This window comes from Panthera pardus, unplaced genomic scaffold, assembly GCF_024362965.1.
Source record: "Panthera pardus isolate Hobbes unplaced genomic scaffold, ASM2436296v1 HiC_scaffold_13, whole genome shotgun sequence".
NCBI lineage: Eukaryota > Metazoa > Chordata > Mammalia > Carnivora > Felidae > Panthera > Panthera pardus.
This window is the reverse complement of record NW_026526688.1, coordinates 44,898,350-44,919,037: the sequence shown is the minus strand read 5'-3', so window position 1 is coordinate 44,919,037 and position 20,688 is coordinate 44,898,350. Positions and strand designations below refer to the sequence as shown.

At 45.8% G+C, this 20,688-nt stretch overlaps 1 protein-coding gene across 3 annotated transcripts in view; it reads right to left on the bottom strand.

Moving 5' to 3' along the window:
- Nucleotides 1–3,103: 3,103 nt before the first annotated feature.
- RAB11FIP1 (RAB11 family interacting protein 1) overlaps nucleotides 3,104–20,688 on the bottom strand; it is a 32,591-nt gene continuing 15,006 nt past the window's right edge. For 2 of the 3 annotated variants that reach the window (XM_019440792.2, XM_019440793.2), the window contains exons 2-6: nucleotides 20,006–20,448; nucleotides 15,750–16,554; nucleotides 12,385–14,259; nucleotides 11,498–11,606; nucleotides 3,104–3,740 (exon numbers count right to left, since the gene is read on the bottom strand). In XM_019440792.2, the coding sequence (XP_019296337.2) occupies nucleotides 3,522–3,740; nucleotides 11,498–11,606; nucleotides 12,385–14,259; nucleotides 15,750–16,554; nucleotides 20,006–20,448 (3,451 nt within the window). In that variant the 3' untranslated portion in view covers nucleotides 3,104–3,521. The remainder of the gene's footprint in view (nucleotides 3,741–11,497; nucleotides 11,607–12,384; nucleotides 14,260–15,749; nucleotides 16,555–20,005; nucleotides 20,449–20,688) is intronic. The other variant, XM_019440794.2, reaches the window with a different exon arrangement.

Sequence of the window (20,688 nt, the reverse complement as noted above, 5' to 3'; positions counted from 1 at the left end):
GGAGCATGGACTATGGTTGGGAGGCAGGCCGACCTCTCACCTCATCAGGAAAGGCTCAGACTTCCAGGAGAGCTGAGCTCAGGAGAAGATTCCCTGTGCTTCCCCAGTACCCTCTATTCAGGAATGGAAAAACCAAGTTGACTGAACCAGGGATTTGGCTCCCAGATCTTGGGCAGTGTGAACACAATATGAATTCAAATCACATCTCCACAGTGAACCTTTCACTCTCTAGGAAACTGGTGGGGGATTGGGGTGGAGGGATCAAGGAAGGAACCTTGCTCATACACTCAGCCAAAAGTGCCCGGTGCTGAGGAACAGGCGGCAGCTTTTAGTAGTGGGGACAGAAAATTCAAATGATGTCCTTCTGGTAAATGCCACGGTCCCTGCAGGCCAAGATTGAGGGACGTGTCGTAGGGAAGGGATCAGAGATGTCCCATCCTCTGTGGGAGAAAGGGCATTGGGACCTCTGGGCACCAGGCAAGGTGGAAGCAGCAGGAATCCAGGTGAGAGACCCTTCATGGGGTGAGAAACACTGGTCATTCCCCAAGAGAAGTTTTCTAGAAGACGGAAGACATTTTGCTGCACCCACACAAAAGTACAGACACAAATCTTTGAAAGGTAGTACCATTTTATTTAGTGTTATAGAAATTTTAGGTTACTTGTTAAAAACGAAACCAAAGAAGTTAAAAATTCCCGAAGTAACAAGGCAGGGAATAGTTTTACAATCCAAAAATGCTGGGCAATCCTGCAATCGGAGGGAGGAAGAGGTCAAGTCAGTCGCTCCCATAGTAGATACTGAGAAACCAGAGTTGCCGTTCATGTGACTAGTAGGAGGTTAAGTTCTCCACCTAAGGCAATGACTCTTTCGGCCTTGAGGGATAATTCATTAGTAGTTCTCAGAAAGAAAACAGAAAGGTCAATTGGGAAAAAGGACCCAGGGAAGGAAGATCCTAATTTAACATTAAGTTGCCTCTGGACTTCAACACAGTATGTGGCTGAGGGGCGAGGATCCTCCCTCCTCTCTGACCTTCTGAGCGCCGCCCGCTGCGGGCAAAGCTGGAAACGGCATGCGTACACCCCATCCGTGCACACACCTCTCCACTCGGCAGAGGCAAAGGGCAGACTTTCTTGCTCCTCCGTTCTGCCACCCTGATGTGGCTAACACACCGGAATAAGACGGAGGGCAAGAAACCTGTCAAAGTCCAATGAGATGGACAGCAAGTAGTCGGGCAAAGGACTGACATTATTTCAGGAGTCTGACCTCCAACTGAAGTTCACTGCAAGGTGTTTGGTATTTAATCGGATGCTTCCCTAAAGTCCTGACTACTCTTTCTGAAGGCAGCCGGGCAAGGCCAGGAAGAGGAGAGCTGCTCCAGCTTCTCCAGAACACAGCTGCCTCCCAGGGTCCTTCAACTGGGTTAGCATTTACAGCAGCCAGAGGCGGGTCCCAGCTCTCTTTGTGTACTTGGGTGTGTGCCCCCCCCCCAACCCCCGCCAGTTAGAGGAGCTCCAACCCTTGCTAATGGCTCAGAGCAGACTAAAATTCTTCCTAGATAAATTCTCCCCCAGAGACGAGAGTCCTCGAGGACAGTCGTTAACTAATGACCTCCAGGTGATCTATGCTGAGAGGTGCAGGAATGCTATGAATTCGGGTTTTTTCCAGCAGTGGTAGAAGCCAGACACCCTTGAAGTAAATTGTCCTTCATTCTCCAGAGTTCCCAAGTGGCATTTCAGAGTACAGGAATTCACTCCTCTACCCAGACTTCCCTCTCATTATCTCCAGCAGATTATCTCCAGACCAACCACCTCTCGTGAACAGGTCTCCACACCAGCCCTTCTAAGGAGAAATCATTCAGACCACACCTGCCCCCAGTACACTTGGGTTATCACAGTCAAAATACACTTATAAGTAAAAAATATATTGCAGAATAAATATATACACGCACATTTTCAGAGTTCAAGTGGAATATAAGGTTCTTTTTGCAGGTATGTAAATAACTTTCATAGCACTCCAAAAATACAAGGCATCTGAGAGGCTTACAGTGGTCCCCACTACTGTAAGACAGTATTAAATAAAATAGCTAAAGATAATTAACAGCTAATTCGATAAATCAAGTTACAGTATCATCCTTCAGATTAAAGTGCTCCGATATAACTAACATTGCAGCAAACGTGATCCTGAAAAGGGCCTCTGCTGACAACCATCTTGCCTCTTAACCTCCATATAACAAGGACAGACAGAGAAGCGATCCCTAGCCAATCCTCAAGCCCCGCCCACCACGCTAGCCTCAGATATTCTTCCCCGGGGGGGGGGGGGGGGGGCGGTCAAGATTTGATCAGATCCTGTCACAACCACGAGAAAAAACTGACCAACGCAGAAATATTCTAATTCCAGTATTAGGTTCCGGACAATGAAACTACCTGAAGGATCGGAACTGGGTGCTATTAGTGAAGACGTGTCCTAGCTTAAAAAAAGAAAAAAAAAAAAAAAAAAAAAAAAAGGGGGGGTATCCTCCTAGATTTAAAAATACAGCAAACCAAAACTAAGTGTTATCTTCTTGCTCTTCATAATTTTATAATAAGGTGGGGGAAACGCCGGGAAGTGCTGCTGAGGAAATCCGGGGGCCAAGCAAGGCCAAAGTAATCCTACTAAAATCATTCCGTACCTGGCGGAACCATTTTAGTGAGTGTATGGGTTATCCAATCCCTTATCAAGGCACCGACTAGACTACTCTAGCCAGCTAGGAACCCGGCTATCATGAGACTTTGACCAACCCCATTAAGTGAGTGCAAAATGATTCTCTAATTCCCTATTCTACTTCTCGTGTCTCTACAGACACGCCCTAAGGATTGATAAAGAGCACATTTTAAGGCTAGAGAGTAGTGGTAGCTAATGTTTAGAAAAGGCAGCTTGTTCAAAATCTACAAGGCACACTCAGGGGCTTTCTTTAAACTCCCCTGCTCCAGTCAAATCAACAAGACCAAGTCGAAGAAGCCCAGAAGGTTCACACGATATCAGAATTTAGCACCCGCAGCCAAAAGCCACCCTGAGCTACTCAAAAGCCAAGCAAGTGTGTGTAACGCAACACCAACCACACGGTCCTTCTCATTTCACCCCACGCTTTACTGACTGGGGGGGGAAGGGGTACGTATCTTTAAATTTCAAAATCAAAGAAAGAAAATCATCCCAATGTTAAATACATGAATATCCCCTGCGCCATCTGAATCTCTGGGCCAGGAGCAGATCTTATGACCATGTCTCCGATCAGAGCATAAAATATTTACAGGATAGTCAAAGGCACAGTGGGATTTAAAAACAAAACCCTGGGACTGTACAGTAAAAGATTCATTGTAATAATTAACCTGGTCTCAACTGGTAGAACGGACTCTTGCCAGATAACACACAAGGGAGATAGATGATTTCGAGCCTGTGTGCCGGTTATCAGGCATGCTGAGTCCTTGACCTCCGGGGCAGGTGGAAACAAACTCACAAAGAAGTCTCGGTGTCGCAGGCTGACAATTCACATCTTTCCTGCCTTTTTGCCGACCTGAGCAGGAATCCGGAGGATGTTGGGGGTCTCCTCCATGACCCTGACTAGCAGGTTGTCAATGTAGTCTTCCAGCTCGCGGACCTGAAACTCCTTCTTGCTTATCGTCTCCTTCTGTTTGAGGACCAGCTGGATCAGCTCATCGTGGGTTAGCTGTGCATAAGCGAAGGCAGGGTCCGACGGGTTGTATTTCTTTAGGGGGAGGAGAGAGGGGGAGAAAAAGTGGTAAAGTCAGCAAAGAAGTCAAATATCTAAAAGAAATACAAAAGAGGAAAATGTTAGCCGTCTGAGCCTCCTGGGAACGTGTTTTCAGTTCTGGTGGAAAAGCAGTTATTGACAAAGTTTTCTGTAAAGGACCAGACAGTGAATATTTTAGGCCTTGCAGGCCACATAGGGCCTTTGTTGCCTGTTATTCAATGTAGTAACTGGAGGCCTGTGAACACCAGGGATGACTGATGTCCACCTGTAAAGTGACCAGGCCCAAACGGTGAGGAAACACTAGGTAAGGACTGAATAAAAAGCACCTAATCATACCAAGTCTCCAGTTGTGTGGGGGAGGGGGCAATGCAACTTAACTTTTCCTGAAATTTGTAGTTCAGAGGATTTAGAAGTTTAAAGAAACAAATTCCTAGAGCCACCTCAAGACACTTTTGCCTGCAGAACTCGGAGGCAATCAGTTTCACCACCCTGAGGGTCAAATAATTTCACTTAGGAAGGCTAAGAGACCACCTTCTACAAGAAGCTAAGTCAAGAGAATCCTCATGGGGAACCAGTGTGGCTCAGTTGGTTAAGCATCCGACTCTTGGTCGGGTCATGACCAAGGCTCAGGTCATGATCTCATGGTTCAAGGGTTCGAGCCCCGTATCAGGTTCTGCACTGGCAGCACAGAGCCTGCTTGGGATCCTCTTTTTTCCCCCACCCCCCTGCCCCTTCCCTGCCCACTCTCTCTCTCCCTCAAAATAAACAAACATATTTATTTATGATATATTATAATAAAGAAATAAGAAGAATCATCATTCACTCTTTGACAAAAACATATAGACGGCTCTGTTCAGTCCCATGACATAAGCTGCCTACACACAAGCCGGAAATCAGAGAGATAGGCCACCTCTCCCATCCTGGCTCAGAAGGGAAGCTCAGTGCTTGTACGACTGGCTTAGAAGCCCACACCAACATTTCCATCCGCAGAGCAGGTTTTCACCTACCACAGGCTGCACAGAAACAGGTGAGATGTTGGACTACTTTTCAAAAAACAACTTCTCCCTTAATCTTTGTTGTTTTTGTTTTTTACCTTGTTGAAGGCATACATCCCTCTAGACCTCAATCGCTCTATTTGTAATTCTAAAACAACCTTCAGCCAGAAAGTTGCATGCCTGGAAAAGAATTCTGGAGACTGGCTGTACAATGTGACTGTACTTAACCCTACCGATCTGTATGCTTAAAGGTGCTTAAAATCCCTCATACACTGTGGTAGGAATGCAAACTGGTGCAGCCACTGTGGAAAATGGTATGGAGGTGCCTTTAAAAATTAAAAATAGAACTGATCCAGTAATTCCACTACTAGGTATTCACCCAAAGAAAACAAAAACACTAATTCAAAAAGATATACGCACCCCTATGTTTACTGCAGCATAGTTTACAAGAGCCAAACCATGGAAGCAGCCCAAGTGTCCTCAATAGATAAATGGGTTAAAAAAAAAAATGTGGTAATATATACAATGGAATGTTATTCAGCCACAAAAAAAAGAACAAAACCTTACCATTTGCAACAACATGAACGGATCTAGAGAGTATAATGTTAAGCAAAATAAGTCACAGAAAGACAAATACCATATGATTTCACTCATATATGGAATTTAAGAAACAAAACAAAGAAAGAAAAAAAAGAGACAAAAAACCTCAGACTCTTAAATATAGAAAACTAGTGGTTACCAGAGGGGGCGTAGGTGGGAGTATGGCTGAAACAGGCAAAAGGGATTAAGAGTACATCATAATGAGCACCGACTAATGTACAGAATTGATGAATCATTAAACTGTACACCTGAAACTAATATAATACTAAATGCCAATTACATTTTAATTTTAAAAAATAATTTTAAAAAATTTTAAATGCTTAAGATGGTAAGTTTTATGTTTATTTTACCACAATTTTCTTTAATGTTTTCATTTATTTTTGAGACGGAGAGAGACACAGCATGAGCAGGGGAGGAGCAGAGAGAGAGGGAGACACAGAATCTGAAGCAGGCTCCAGGCTCTGAGCTACCAGTACAGAGCCTGCAGTGGGGCTGGAATTCATGAACCGTGAGATCATGACCTGAGCTGAAGTCGGATGCTTAACCGACTGAGCCACCCAGGCACCCCTACCACAATTTTTTTTAATGTTTATTTATTTTTGAGAGGGAGAGAGAGCGAGCACGGGGGGTGGGGGGGGAGGTAGGGGTGGTGCAGTGCAGAGAGCGAGAGGGACAGAGGATCCGAAGTAGGGTCTGCGCTAACAGAAGCAAGCCTGACGCGGGGCCCGAACTCATGAACTGTGAGATCATGACCTGAGCCAAAGTCAGACACTCAACTGACTGAGCCACCCAGGTGTCTCTACCACAATTTTTAAAAAACTAGTTGCACGTCTATTGATACATCCTATCAAGAAAAAAAGTACTCTTTGGACACGATAGCGAAGACTATGTTCTCAAGGGTTTTTAAATCATAACTCTGTCATGTAAGGATTTTATTTATTAAAAAATGTGGATCACAGAAGATACTCTCTGTAAGACAGTTTGTGAGATAGAAACATGAAGAAGCTGTCACCTGGAGGGAGGGACAGGCAGGGATTCCTCGAGAGTAGGGACCAGGTATGCGCAGGGGTTCAGGGGCTCAGAGTCCAGAGAGCTGGACAACCAAGCGCCCACTGTCACACAAGAGATCATGACAAACTTCAGAGATGGGAGTGACGAGTCAACTAGACTTTGGGCATGGATTAAAATTGATTTCCCCCCCAAAATAACAGAATCCTGTTTTTCACTTTAAAGGGAATATTCCTTCCTAATGGAAAATCTCAACTACAGAAGAGGGAAAAAATTATTGCCTATAACTCCAACACTTAACATTTGGGTCTCCTATTGTTTCCTTGGTTTCTTTATGGTATGTTTTCAAACTTTAAGCATCACGCAGAATATGGCTTAAAAGCATTTTAAAATTATTGTTTTGTGAGCATTTTCCCATCATTAAATTTTGGCAAAAATCACGTTTTTTAACAGATGCTTAAAATTTCGTTATACTTTACCCATCTCCCTATTGCTGGATATTTAGGTTGTTTTAAAAATTATACATAACAGTTTTTATTAAAATGCCTGAGCAGAAATCTTTGATCATATCTCTAAAATATTTCCTTACGATAGATGCAGAGGATTGAAAGAGCATGCATACTTCATACCTTACAAACTGTGAAACAGAGATTCAATTTGATTTCATAATCCAAAGGGGAAAGAATGTAAGACTTTGAAATCATTACACGATCCTAGACATGTGATCATTTAAAAAATTGCAAAACAATCCAGCATTACAAAAAGTGAGCAACAGCCATGGTGAGGAAGACGTACAAAGAAAATATCTGTTAATTCCTTGTCACATATTTCCTTCCAGGATTTTTGCATTGGACTCCCCCTCCCATAGTTGTAATAATAATAATGATGATGATGATGTCTATTCAAATTTGGGTCCAACTGTTTCCATATTAATAGGACAGATGATTTTTGGATCTAGGTGGCTGTATTATTTTTAAATTTTTTTTTTAATGTTTGTTATTTTTGAGAGAGACAGAGAGCAGCAAGAGAGAGGGAGACACAAAATCAGAAGCAGGCTCCAGCTCTGAGCTGTCAGCACAGAGCCCGATGTGGGGCTTGAACTCACCGACCGCGAGGCCATGACCTGAGCTGTAGTCAGCCGCCCAAACGACTGAGCCACCCAGGCGCCCCAGGTGGCTGTATTATTTTTAAACGGAAGTGTTAAAGCCACTTGGGTAAATAATACACTAAGTTTTAAATCATCTAGAAAGAACGGAGGCCCTAAAACAGGAACCTGCCTCCCAAAAAAAGCCATTGTAGCAATGCTTCAGCTATCTTTTCATAACTTTAGCTATGCAATTTCTTTCCCTAACCTCTGTCTTACTTTGCAACATTCCAAAGAGTAGTTACTTTTATAAATATTATTTACGGCTTAGTACAAAGCATCTATTATACAGAGGGCCAATAGCAGTCTCCAGGAAACTTTCCATATTTACTCAGAATATTTACGAGGCATGGTCCAGGACCAAGCGCTTTGTTGCAGTCAGCCAGAGGGGCAGCGGTGGGTCGGACAAACCGTAAGCAAAATAAGCAGCAGTTGCCTTTGTTGTAAGGCAAGTTATTCTCTCAATCAGGGCCAGGAGATAAGCCCCTGATTACATGAGCTTTGAAGAATAAATAAAATGGGAGCCAAGGGTCTTGCTCACTTCCTGACAGCTAGGTGTTTGTTTCTCTTTGGAGCCCAGCTGCATTCCACAGTAAAAGGAAGGAGGGATGGGAGGCTGCTCCACGACCCTGGTTTTCATTACTGTCCCTTTTATGCTGTCCTTTTGCCCGGTTTCCTGGTAAATATCGTTAACTCCAGGAAGATAAACGCGGCCTCCTCTCCACACCCACAGAAGCCAGCCAAGCTGCGTTGGTCGAGTTATGGTGTGGTTTTAGGCTATGGCTAAAACACAGCAGGCACACCGTACTGGCCACAGCTGATCATTCTGAGAATGATGCTTACTTACCGGCGGCCCTGGAAGCATGTAGTACAAGCGAAGAGAAGGCGAGGCGGCTGGAAGATGCTAAACAGCTCGCAGCAACCATCTGTCATCACCGCTCAGCCTCTTTACCTGAATCTCTGATCTCAGGGACCCTTTAGCCCAGCTCCTGGTGGCACAGGTGCAATGGAGCCAGAGGTAATACAGACTAACCAATGCTTTAAAAATGCTTGCGGGAGTTGGGGCGCCTGGGTGGCGCAGTCGGTTAAGCGTCCGACTTCAGCCAGGTCACGATCTCGCGGTCCATGGGTTCGAGCCCCGCGTCAGGCTCTGGGCTGATGGCTCGGAGCCTGGAGCCTGTTTCCGATTCTGTGTCTCCCTCTCTCTCTGCCCCTCCCCCGTTCATGCTCTGTCTCTCTCTGTCCCAAAAATAAATAAAAAAAAAAAGTTGAAAAAAAAAAAAATGCTTGCGGGAGTAAAGGAGGCATGAGCGAAAAGTTTTTATTTTAAAAACACAAAAACTGGGGCGCCTGGGTGGCTCAGCTGGTTAAGCGTCCAACTCCTGGTTTCAACTCAGGTCATGACCTCAACGTTCTGTGAGTGCGAGCCCCACATCAGGCTCTGCACTAACAGTGTGGTGCCTACTTGGGGTTCTCTCTCTGCCCCTCCCACTCGCTCTCTCTCTCTCTCTCTCAAAATAAATAAATAAACTTAAAAAAAAAGAATAAAAACACAAAAACTGGGGTGCCTGGGTGGCTCAGTCAGTTGGGCGTCCGACTCTTGATTAAGGCTCAGGTCAGGATCTCAGTTTATGGGATCCAGCCCTGCATCAGGCTCTGCGTGGACAGCATGGAGCCTGCTTGGGATTCTCAGTCTCTCTCTCTCTGTCTCTCTCTGCCCTGCTCGTGCTCCACCCCCCTAAAATAAATAAACTTTAAAACATAAACTAAACAATAAAAAATAAAAACAGAAAAGCTACTTGATGTCTTACACTGCACAAGACTGTAAGATCTCTGATTGAATGCAATTTCTAGATGCCCTAAACTAAAATAGAAATAAGGTTCATTTCTACTGACAGTGACTACCCCAGGAGTCAGTTAGGAAATTCCTCTCCACATATTTGAAATGCAACACATCCTTGCCCACCAGTCCCTCAGTAAATCATTCTCCTCCAGCCCACGTGACAATGAGTCAAAGACCAGAGGTCTGCAACAAGGCAGTGTTCTAAATCCTCCTGATTTTTGAACCAGAAAGGGCAGAATGGAGACACTCTATAACTCTATAGCAGAGATCATCTGGGGCTCGGGGGGGGGGGGGGGGGGTGTGGAGGGAGGGGTTGGTTTTGTTTGATTTGTGGGCAGGAGTTGTTGTTTTAAAGTTAGCCCAAGCTTTTTAAAGAGAAGAGACCCTCTAATCAAGCAATATTCTTCCTGGAGATTTAGCTTAAGAAGGGAAAGAGTTCTATGCAAGAAATTATTGACTATGACAGCATTCGCACTGAAAAACAGAAAACAGCCCAAATATCCAATAATAGGGGAACAGGTTAAGTAAATGTTGATATAACCATTTCAAAGAATTAAGTAGCAACATACAAAAATGCTTATGGTATACTAGATAAACCACCAAATGAATAAGAGAACCAGTGTCTCCATGCAGGCAATGGGGCTGGAAAACCACCAATTTGGCCACTGATGTATTCATCAGTGGATACAAAAGCCTGAGAATGAAAGGTTGGTGAGGAGCAGGATACCTACAGAGTCTGAAATTAATTCCCCACAAATTCTTATTGATTGTAAAGGGGATAAATAGCAATGTTATCCTAGAGACGCTGGTGGGCACCACCTACAGAAAGTCATCAGAGTTAACACCCCCACTACCAGGACAAGCTGATACCATGTGCCTCTTTACACGATGTACCGGGAAGGGACACATGACTTGCATGGTTAATTCCTGCCAAGAAAGCATAACCTCAACCAAACCATGAGGTGTTGAGCAGACAAATCCAAACTGAGAAGAACTCTACAAAACAACTGATCTGAAGTCTTAGAAAATGTCGAGGTCTTGAAAGACAAAGAAGGCTCGGGGGATCCAGGATAAAAGAGTCTAGAGAGACACAGCAACATAAGAGCGAGAGATCCTGGATTGGATCCTGGACTAGAAAGAAAGACAGAAAAACGAAGCAGCACACTAATGAGACAACGGGTGGACCTGAAATTTGGGCTAGAGATGAGAAAAGAGGATTACGCCAATTTTAAAAGTCGTGATCCTGATTAAATGTCCTTATTCTTAGGAATTACATGCTTAGGTATTTTAGAGGTAAAAGGGGCATGAGGTAGGCAACTTACCCTCCAGCGGTTCAGAAGAAAAAAAAAAGTATGTATATACAAAGACAGAACAGACAGGGATGGGGAGAGAGAGGGTGGCAATGATAAAACCAATGTGGTAAGATGTCAACAATTGGTGAATTGGGATGAAAGGTATATAGGAGTTCTTTGTTCTATTCTTGCAACTTTTAATTTTGAAATGACTGCAGAATAAAGTTTCAGAAAATTATATCTATGCCATGATTACAACCCCAGGAATTTTACACTCGTGCCAAAAGATAAGAAAAGATACATGGGGAAATGAAAATATCGAATTTGAATGGACCAGATGGTGGGTGACATTTTCTTCTTACTGAAAAGAAGTAACAGTATCAATCACATTGCTTGGGGACAACAAACAATCGGACAATAAGTCAGTAACCATAAGGGGAATAGTAATTATCCAATGGAAAGTGTAGAAGCTCCCAAAGATTATCCAAAGACACAGACATAAGGTTAAATTGCTCCTGGCATTACCTGCTACCCAAGGAGGTGTACATAATGGTGGCTCTAGAAACGGGTTTTGTATAGATCCCTAACTAGCATGTCTATTTCTTTTTTTTTTTAATTTTTTTTTTTTTAATGTTTATTTATTTTTGAGAGAGAGAGAAAGAGAGAGAGTACGAGCAGGAGAGGAACAGAGAGAGGCAGGCACAGAATTGGAAGCAGGCTCCCAGCTCTGAGCTGAGCTGTCAGCACGGAGCCCAATGCGGGGCTTGAACTCACGGAGCGTGAGATCACGACCTGAGCTGAAGTCAGGCGCTTAACCGAAGGAGCCACCCAGGCACCCCTAGCATGCCTATTTCTTGGATAAAGCATACCTTCATCATGGCTTCGTTGATCATGTTCTCACTGATGATGGTGGCAGTGCCCAAGCTGGAATTAACAATCTTGGGGGCTGCTGCGTTCATTGGCTTCACGGGATGAAGTCTAAAGAGAAGGGGATAGGATCCTTAGACCTTTCTGTAATGACAAAACTGAGAAACTGTCCATCTCACAGATGGCAGTCAGCAAGACAGACAAGGGGACAGAGTGGTGATACACTGTGTTCACACCCCCAGTCCAACACACGCCAATGTTCCTGTGGAAATGAAAGCAGTCAGCACAAGGCAGCCACAGGGTCAACAAAGCCCACCCACCTGACAGCCAGGGGTCCTGACATTCTCGCGAGACCCTTGGTCTCCTGATCATTGTCAGAAGAACATTAAAGACGGTCTCTTACTTTTGAGACAACGACAGCCTCAGATTGCACCGTGTGAGTCCCTACAGAGCCTGCTGCTCCTCAACAGTAAAGGAAGAGTTCAGAACAAATACGCCCGCTTCACATCGGCCAGTGCTTAACGCAAGCTTTCAACCCTGCTAGGTTCCACCACTCTGTCTCCGTTGGCTTCTGATACTAGGAAGATGCTGGTCACGAGACATCTCTGCAGTCTGAGAGCCCCAAATCTGACTATGCTGAACTATTCCAAAACTGGCTTTGAAGCCTGTCACTATGTCCTCCCTACAAACGTAGGAGTGTCTAGGGGAGGGATTCCCACCGCAGGGGGAGACCCTTTGAAAACAGCCCCTACCAGCCAAATGCACAGTATGTACCATCAAGATATCTGTGCGGTTAGAAAGCCAGAACCTCGGCAGGCAAAAAGCAAAGGGCAGGGTGGGCAGGGTGGGGGACATCGCTCACGTGGAAACAACCTTTCCCGACTCTCACCTGTGCTTGGCTGACCCCGTTCCCGTGCTCGGCTGAGCTGAGACTGGATGTGTCTCTGAGGGTGAGACCCAGGCCTGAAGAAGCGGCTTCCTCTTGCCAGAATTGTCCACCTTACCAGCAGGGCCCTCTGCTGTTGCTTTTTTTTGAGATTCTGCTGTACTGGTGTGGTGCGTGTCAGCGTGTGGGTAGCTAGGGAAAGAGTGCGGAACAGGAAAGGTCTCAGAAAAGGAGGGGCTGGGTACAGGAGAATCCAGGGCCGCTTCAGGACACTGGCTTGGCCCCCCATTTCCTGGCAACTCTTCCTTCTCGCCACCACCAGGACCTGACCGCTGTTTATCCGAGCGTGAACTCTTGCCATGATCTGGTTTATGAATTCCCAAAGCTGTGGTCAGGAAGCTGTGGTCCGAAGAAGAAGCTGTAACGGGTGCTTTGGGCGCCTTCGACTGGGGGTCGTGCAGGCTCTCGGTGGGCGCCACCCACCCAACCGCCTGGCCTCTCGGCCCCTTTCCCATCTCAGGACAGGCAGGTGACACGCTCAAGGAAGAAGGCCCGGCTTCCGGGGCTGCCACCCGGGCCGTCTCTCCATCTCCGTCATCTTCAACCTGATCCACTCTTTCATCATCCGATGCCACTTCGGGGATGGAAGGAAGGGTTAAGCCCAGGTCAGCCAGGACTGGAGAGCTAACACCTGGGGCAGAGGGAAGGCCGCCCAGGGAGTCGGACAATAAGCCTTCGTGATCACTGGCTTTGCTCTGATTCTCGGCCATGAGCAGATGGTCACCCTCGACCCCACAGAGGGGAAGGTCTTGCCCCGAGCTTGCTTCACTCACAGGGCCTTCTGAGAAACTCTCCTCGCAGGGGAGGGCAAGGGGATCAGCCGTGGAAGCTAGCGCACCCTGACTGGCCGCTTCCCTCTTGGAGTCCTCTGTGTGGACAGACCCGGCAGGCTCCCCATCTGACCCATTTCCAGCCGTGGCTCCTTCCTGTGGCGGCTCCTGGGGGTTCCCTTCATCCTCCTCCTCCGACCCGGGGAACTTCTCTAACTCCTCCTCCGTAAAGAGCTGCTCAGAAAATGACACCCGCTTCTTGATTTTCTTTCGGCCCTCATGGACATTCTCCTCGTGCGTCTGCATCGCACAGCCAAGAGTGGGGGATGATTCTGCCATCTGAAGAGGGGACACTGCTTCTGGAACCGCAGAAGCCGTTCTGCCGTCCTTCACTCTGTTCTCCCCACAAGACCCACATGGACTTGCGACGTCTGTGTCTTCCCCCATCGGAGGCTTCCCAGCTGGGCTTTCAATCTCGCCACTTGGGGGTGAAAGGGCGAATGTCATTTCTTGGGTCCCTTGAGATGAAGGGACAGAGGTTTGTTCTGAGGGGGGCAACCTCAGAACTTCTTGTGGCTCGGTCTCAGGCTGCTTCGGGAGAGACTTTGCTGAGTCATTACTGACGGTGTTCTCTGGGCCTACCTCACTGGTCTTCCTCGGAGAATCTTCTGGCCCTTTCCTCACTGGAGTGGGTAGCTGTTTAGAAAGTGACCCCGAGGCACAAGAAACAGTCTTTGGAACTTGTGTTAAACTCTCCTTTTGCAATTCTGCTTTAAGGAGTAAGGATGGTTCTTCAGGACTGGCCTGGCCCTTGTCTGTGGAAGGCCAGTTTTCAACCGGCGTGGATGTGGAAATGGGGGCCGCTATGGGAGATGAGAAAGAGAAGAAGACAGAAGGAGATTCAGAGGACAGTGTCTCTGAGCCATGACCCGGTTTAGAAAGGACAGGTGTCTGGCCAGAACTGGAAAGAAGAGCGGAAAAAAAGAGAGGAGACTCAGGGGAAGAAGGAAGCCTGGCTGTGGGTTGAGCCTCTGGAGACACTTCCAGTCTGCAAAAAGGACAAAATAAAATCTGCAGGTCAGTTGCAGATGCATCAGAAGAGGCAAAAAAAAAAAACCCCAAAAACATGTAAAAATAAAGTTGATCCAAAGGGGAGAGCTTTTTTATACTTGGGGCAGTATCTTAAGGAGTTAAAGAAGGAGGGAGCATCTGGGTGGGTCAGCTGGTTAAGCATCTGACTTCTGGTTTTGGCTTAGGTCATGACTTCATGCTTTGTGAATTTGAGCCCCGCATCAGGCTCCTTGCTGACAGTGTGGAGCTGGCTTGGGATTCTCTCTCTCCCTCTCTCTTTGCCCCTCCCTTGCTCTCTCTCTCCCTCTCCCTCTCTTGAAAATAAATAAGTGAACTTTAAAAAAAAAAAAAAAAGTTAAGGAAGAAACAACAACAAAAAGAAGTTAAGGAAGAAACACGAATTATTTAACACATAAAAGGGACATTTTTTAAAACATTTTTAAAAAATGTTTATTCATTTTTGAGAGAGAGAGAGTGCGCGAGCGTGCAGGGGAGGGGCAGAGAAAGGGGCTGGAGGGAGGATCTGAAGCAGGCTCCGAGCTGACAGCACAGAACCCAACACGGGGCTCAAACCCATGAACTGTGAGATCACGACCTGAGCCAAAGTCGGACACTCAACCGACTGAGCCACCCAGGTGCCCCATAAAAGGGACACTTTGATCACCAAGCACACCTGCCACACAAGGGCTGTTGCCACAGAAAGAGAAAGCTCCAGGTAAAGCAACAGTTTACAGTGTCTTTTGGTGATAAACAAAAAGCATCTAAAAAGTTCAAAGCAGTCCAAGAGGCACCTCAAGGCAACAGGCACAAATTTTGAAGAGGAATGGCCTGCATGTATGTGTCTGTGTGTCTGAAATCAAAGTAAGCAGAATCTCAAAAAAAGTCTCCCCCACCCCAGACCACAGAAATACTGTTTGTGCGAACGTGAATCATGCTGAAAGCAGAAAGTTCCCGACGCACCACCCCACCCCCCCACCGGGCTCCTGCCACGAGGGGCACCTTAAACACTCTGAGAACTCAAGGGTGGATCAAGGGTCTCTGGTGCCAGCAGACCAGAGCCCAAGTGCAAGGAGGAGAGATAACATCTGCCTCAAATGGAAATATGTGGTAAGAACTTTAAATACACACATGTTCTGCGCATAACCACAACCCCAATCTGGTATTCCCAACTTGCAATACTCAGAATCTGCTACACCCTGCGGCAGTCCATCGGGGTCTGAACGTCCTACTGAGACGGGCAGACCACACATGGTGGCCGTGGCTTTGGGCCGGGACGCATCACTGCCGTCTGTGCAGGGCGGGCCAGGCAGGCAGGCCGGGCTGGTCGAAAACCACTTAGACTATCAAATGCTTGCCACACACAGGGACCACCATAGAATGACGAGCAAGAGGTGCTGTAACGGTAGACCCCGCTGATTACAACGAGCAGTGAGGGGCAGGCCCTGCATGAGAAGGAACAAGACTCACCGAGGCTTGACAGCTTTGGTCTGCAGAGCCCTTACAGAGGGAGCAGGTGGTGTAGGTTCAGACTTGGGCTCTCGGTCGGCTTCCGGTTCTGTGATCTGCACGTCCTCAAAGGGATTCAGGGATTTACCGCTTCCGGAGACAACAGCTGTAGTATCCTTCTCGGATCTTTCTACTAGGTCTCCGTCAGGCCCCGCCTGGTCCCCCCTCGGTGTGACTTCCATAAGCGTGCCTTCCTTCTCCTTTCCTGGGACCGTAGGGGGGCTTCCGCCTTCACTGCCCTTAGCCGCATCCTTCTTTCCTGTCACCAGAGACAGCAAAGAGGACTTCTTGTTCTCCTGCTTCTTGCTCTCCTTGGTTTCTTTTGCCGCCTCCAAGCTCACTGGAGCCGTGTTCTCCTGAATGTCCCCACTGATCTGTGGCCGGTAGGATGGCAGAGACATAGATTTCAGAGAGTCTTTTGTGGAAGACTCAGAGAACTGTCTGTCGGAAGACACCGCCCCAACGTCCCCAGGCTCCTTCCAGGACCGAGTGGCCAGGTTTTCGGTGGAGGAGAACAAATGCTTCTTCCTGAAGCCCTGGGGGGACGGGGAAGAAGAAGGGGTGCTGTCCTTGGTCTCGCTCTTGGCTTCTGGCTGCTCCACATAAACATGGTTCCCGTTGATACAGACATTAGAGCGAGAAAGGAAGTCATTCTTAGACCGAAGGCCACCAAGAAAGGGGAGTCCTCCTTCCTTCTTGGGAAGGTTGAAATTGATCTGGTTCAGTTGCTTAGGATGTGCACTCTCTGTTCTCTTGGGAGACAGGACTATGGGAAGAAAAGCAAAGATCCAAAGGAAACAAGATGTTAAACGAGTGGTTCACAACTGGAAGGGGGTCCGTCTCTCCACGTCTGAATACATTTTTGGTAAACCGCCATCGGGTGTGTTACTGGCATCTAGCAGGTAGAGGTCAGGGTTGCTGCTAAAGATCCTACAGCACAGGGGGCAGCCCCACAACGAAGAATTATCTGGCCCAAACTACCAATAGTGCTGGGATTGAGAAGCCCTGCATTAAACCAATGCGAAGGGCAGAATCTGGCCAACAGTAACGATTTGGTCATTGAAATTGAAGTTCAAAACACACATTTAATTCACAGTTAAAGGAACCGAATTCCTCAACTTTCATGAAGGATGTAGACCATGAAGGTTACGCACATCAAGAGGACCTCAATAAATACCTCATGAATAAATGAAATATCAGAATTACTCTAAGGTTGCATGATTTTACCCTTAATTAGAAAAAAAAAAAAAAAACCCAGATGCATACATTTTGTTAATTCCAAAAGCTTATATTAATGTATATCAGTTACAGAGCCAGACTGATTTAGAAAAGAATTTATGCATTCTTAGAAACCAGAGTGCTTAGAAATAGAGAAGATGACATGATACTATACATGGAAAATCCGATAGACTCCACCAAAAGTCTGCTAGAACTGATACATGAATTTAGCAAAGTTGCAGGATACAAAATCAATGTACAGAAATCAGTTGCATTCTTATACACTAACAATGAAGCAACAGAAAGACAAATAAAGAAACTGATCCCATTCACAATTGCACCAAGAAGCATAAAATACCTAGGAATAAATCTAACCAAAGATGTAAAAGATCTGTATGCTGAAAACTATAGAAAGCTTATGAAGGTAATTGAAGAAGATATAAAGAAATGGAAAGACATTCCCTGCTCATGGATTGGAAGAATAAATATTGTCAAAATGTCAATACTACCCAAAGCTATCTACACATTCACTGCAATCCCAATCAAAATTGCACCAGCATTCTTCTCGAAACTAGAACAAGCAATCCTAAAATTCATATGGAACCACAAAAGGCCCCGAATAGCCAAAGTAATTTTGAAGAAGAAGACCAAAGCAGGAGGCATCACAATCCCAGACTTTAGCCTCTACTACAAAGCTGTAATCATCAAGACAGCATGGTATTGGCACAAAAACAGACATATAGACCAATGGAATAGAATAGAAACCCCAGAACTAGACCCACAAACGTATGACCAACTAATCTTTGACAAAGCAGGAAAGAACATCCAATGGAAAAAAGACAGTCTCTTTAACAAATGGTGCTGGGAGAACTGGACAGCAACATGCAGAAGGTTGAAACTAGACCACTTTCTCACACCATTCACAAAAATAAACTCAAAATGGATAAAGGACCTGAATGTGAGACAGGAAACCATCAAAACCCTAGAGGAGAAAGCAGGAAAAGACCTCTCTGACCTCAGACGTAGCAATCTCTTACTCGACACATCCCCAAAGGCAAGGGAATTAAAAGCAAAAATGAACTACTGGGACCTTATGAAGATAAAAAGCTTCTGCACAGCAAAGGAAACAACCAACAAAACTAAAAGGCAACCAACAGAATGGGAAAAGATATTTGCAAATGACATATCGGACAAAGGGCTAGTATCCAAAATCTATAAAGAGCTCACCAAACTCCACACCCGAAAAACAAATAACCCAGTGAAGAAATGGGCAGAAAACATGAATAGACACTTCTCTAAAGAAGACATCCGGATGGCCAACAGGCACATGAAAAGATGCTCAACGTCGCTCCTCATCGGGGAAATACAAATCAAAACCACACTCAGATATCACCTCACATCAGTCAGAGTGGCCAAAATGAACAAATCAGGAGACTATAGACGCTGGAGAGGATGTGGAGAAACGGGAACCCTCTTGCACTGTTGGTGGGAATGCAAATTGGTGCAGCCACTCTGGAAAACAGTGTGGAGGTTCCTCAGAAAATTACAAATAGACCTACCCTATGACCCAGCAATAGCATTGCTAGGAATTTACCCAAGGGATACAGGAGTACTGATGCATAGGGGCACTTGTACCCCAATGTTCATAGCAGCACTCTCAACAATAGCCAAATTATGGAAAGAGCCTAAATGTCCATCAACTGATGAATGGATAAAGAAATTGTGGTTTATATACACAATGGAGTACTACAGGGCAATGAGAAAGAACGAAATATGGCCCTTTGTAGCAACGTGGATGGAACTGGAGAGTGTGATGCTAAGTGAAATAAGCCATACAGAGAAAGACAGATACCATATGGTTTCACTCTTATGTGGATCCTGAGAAACTTAACAGAAACCCATGGGGGAGGGAAAGGAAAAAAAAAAAAAAAGAGGTTAGAGTGGGAGAGAGCCAAAGCATAAGAGACTCTTAAAAACTGAAAACAAACTGAGGGTTGATGGGGGGTGGGAGGGAGGGGAGGGTGGGTGATGGGTATTGAGGAGGGCACCTGTTGGGATGAGCACTGGGTGCTGTACGGAAACCAATTTGACAATAAATTTCATATACTGAAAAAAAAAAGAAAAGAAACCAGAGTGCTTAGGATGAGCACTGGGTGTTGTATGGAAACCAATTTGACAATAAATTTCATATACTGAAAAAAAAAAAGAAAAGAAACCAGAGTGCTTAGGATGAGCACTGGGTGTTGTATGGAAACCAATTTGACAATAAATTTCATATATTGAAAAAAAAAAAAAAAAGAAAAGAAACCAGAGTGCTTAGAAATAGAGAAGCCTTTCTTCTTATTTATTTATTTATTTACTTATTTATTTTGAGAGAGAAAGAGGGCGTGCATGCATGAACAAGCAGGGGAGAAGCAGAGACAGAGGGAGAGAGAGAGAATCCCAAGCAGGCTCTGCACTGTCAGCACAGAGCCCAATGCGGGACTCAATCCCACAATCCATGAGATTATGACCATGAGCCGAAATGAAGAGTCAGACACTTAACTAACTAAGCCACCCAAGCGGCCCAAGAAGCCTTTCTAACCAAGATCATCCATCATCATGACCATCATCACCATTTTAGTAACTGAGGAACTGAATTAAAATCTTTCTCCTAAGATTTGTTTCTTCTCTCTTTTTTTTTAAGTTTATTTATTTACTTAGAGAGAGAGAGAGCGTGAGTGAGGTGAGCGGGATCAGGGCAGAGAGAGACAGGGAGACAGAGAATCCCACGCAGGCTCCATGCTGTCAGCACAGAGCCCGATGCGGGGCTCGATCCCAGGAACCGTGAGATCATGACCTGAGGCAAAGTCAAGAACCAGATGCTGAACTGACTGAGCCACCCGGACACCACATTGTTTCTTCTCTCTTAAAGCAAAGTAGACTGAGAGACAGACAGAGAGAGAGAGAGAGAGAGAGAGAGAGAGAGAGCGCCAAGTAAGGAGGAGGAGAAAACTCACCATCCGAGGCAGAGGAGGACTCATCCTCATTTTCATCATCCTCCCACCGGGACTGAAAGCCTCCAGGACGAAGCAGCACTTTGTCTGACTTTGAAGTAGGCAGGACAGACATGGACTGGGAAAGTGGTGTTTTCTGCAAATTTGACTTGGAAAACAAGGTCTTGATCTTCGACTTCTTTTTCTTGTCTTTTGAAGTGGACTCATCATCGCTGTCGGCGGAGGGTGTGACGCTGGGAACGACGGCTGAAGCAGTATCGGACGCGCTATCCTTATGCTTCCCCTTGATCTTGTCCTTCAGCTTCCCAAATGGATTCCGAGACTTGTCTTTCATGGAAAGGTCAAACATGCTGGCGGTCATGTTGTTTCTCATAAACTGGATGTCAACCTCAATTTCGCCTCGCTCTTTATCCTTCTTTCCTGGTTTCGATTTCAAGGTATACCACCTACAAGGAGAAAGGCTGAGAGGTTACCTTTGAATTGGGCCTAAAACAATGTTCACAATGTCCATTAACTTGGCCTCTCTTCTTCTCTGCTACTACCAACCTCTTACATAAATGCATTCTTGGGCTCTCTTTGGAGAGTAGAGGGTGGGGTGGGGAATGAAGGCAGAACCTGTAGTTTTATTTTTGAGAAGACATCCCGTAGGCAAAGATAGGATCTGATTCTGTACTGAACGTACAGTC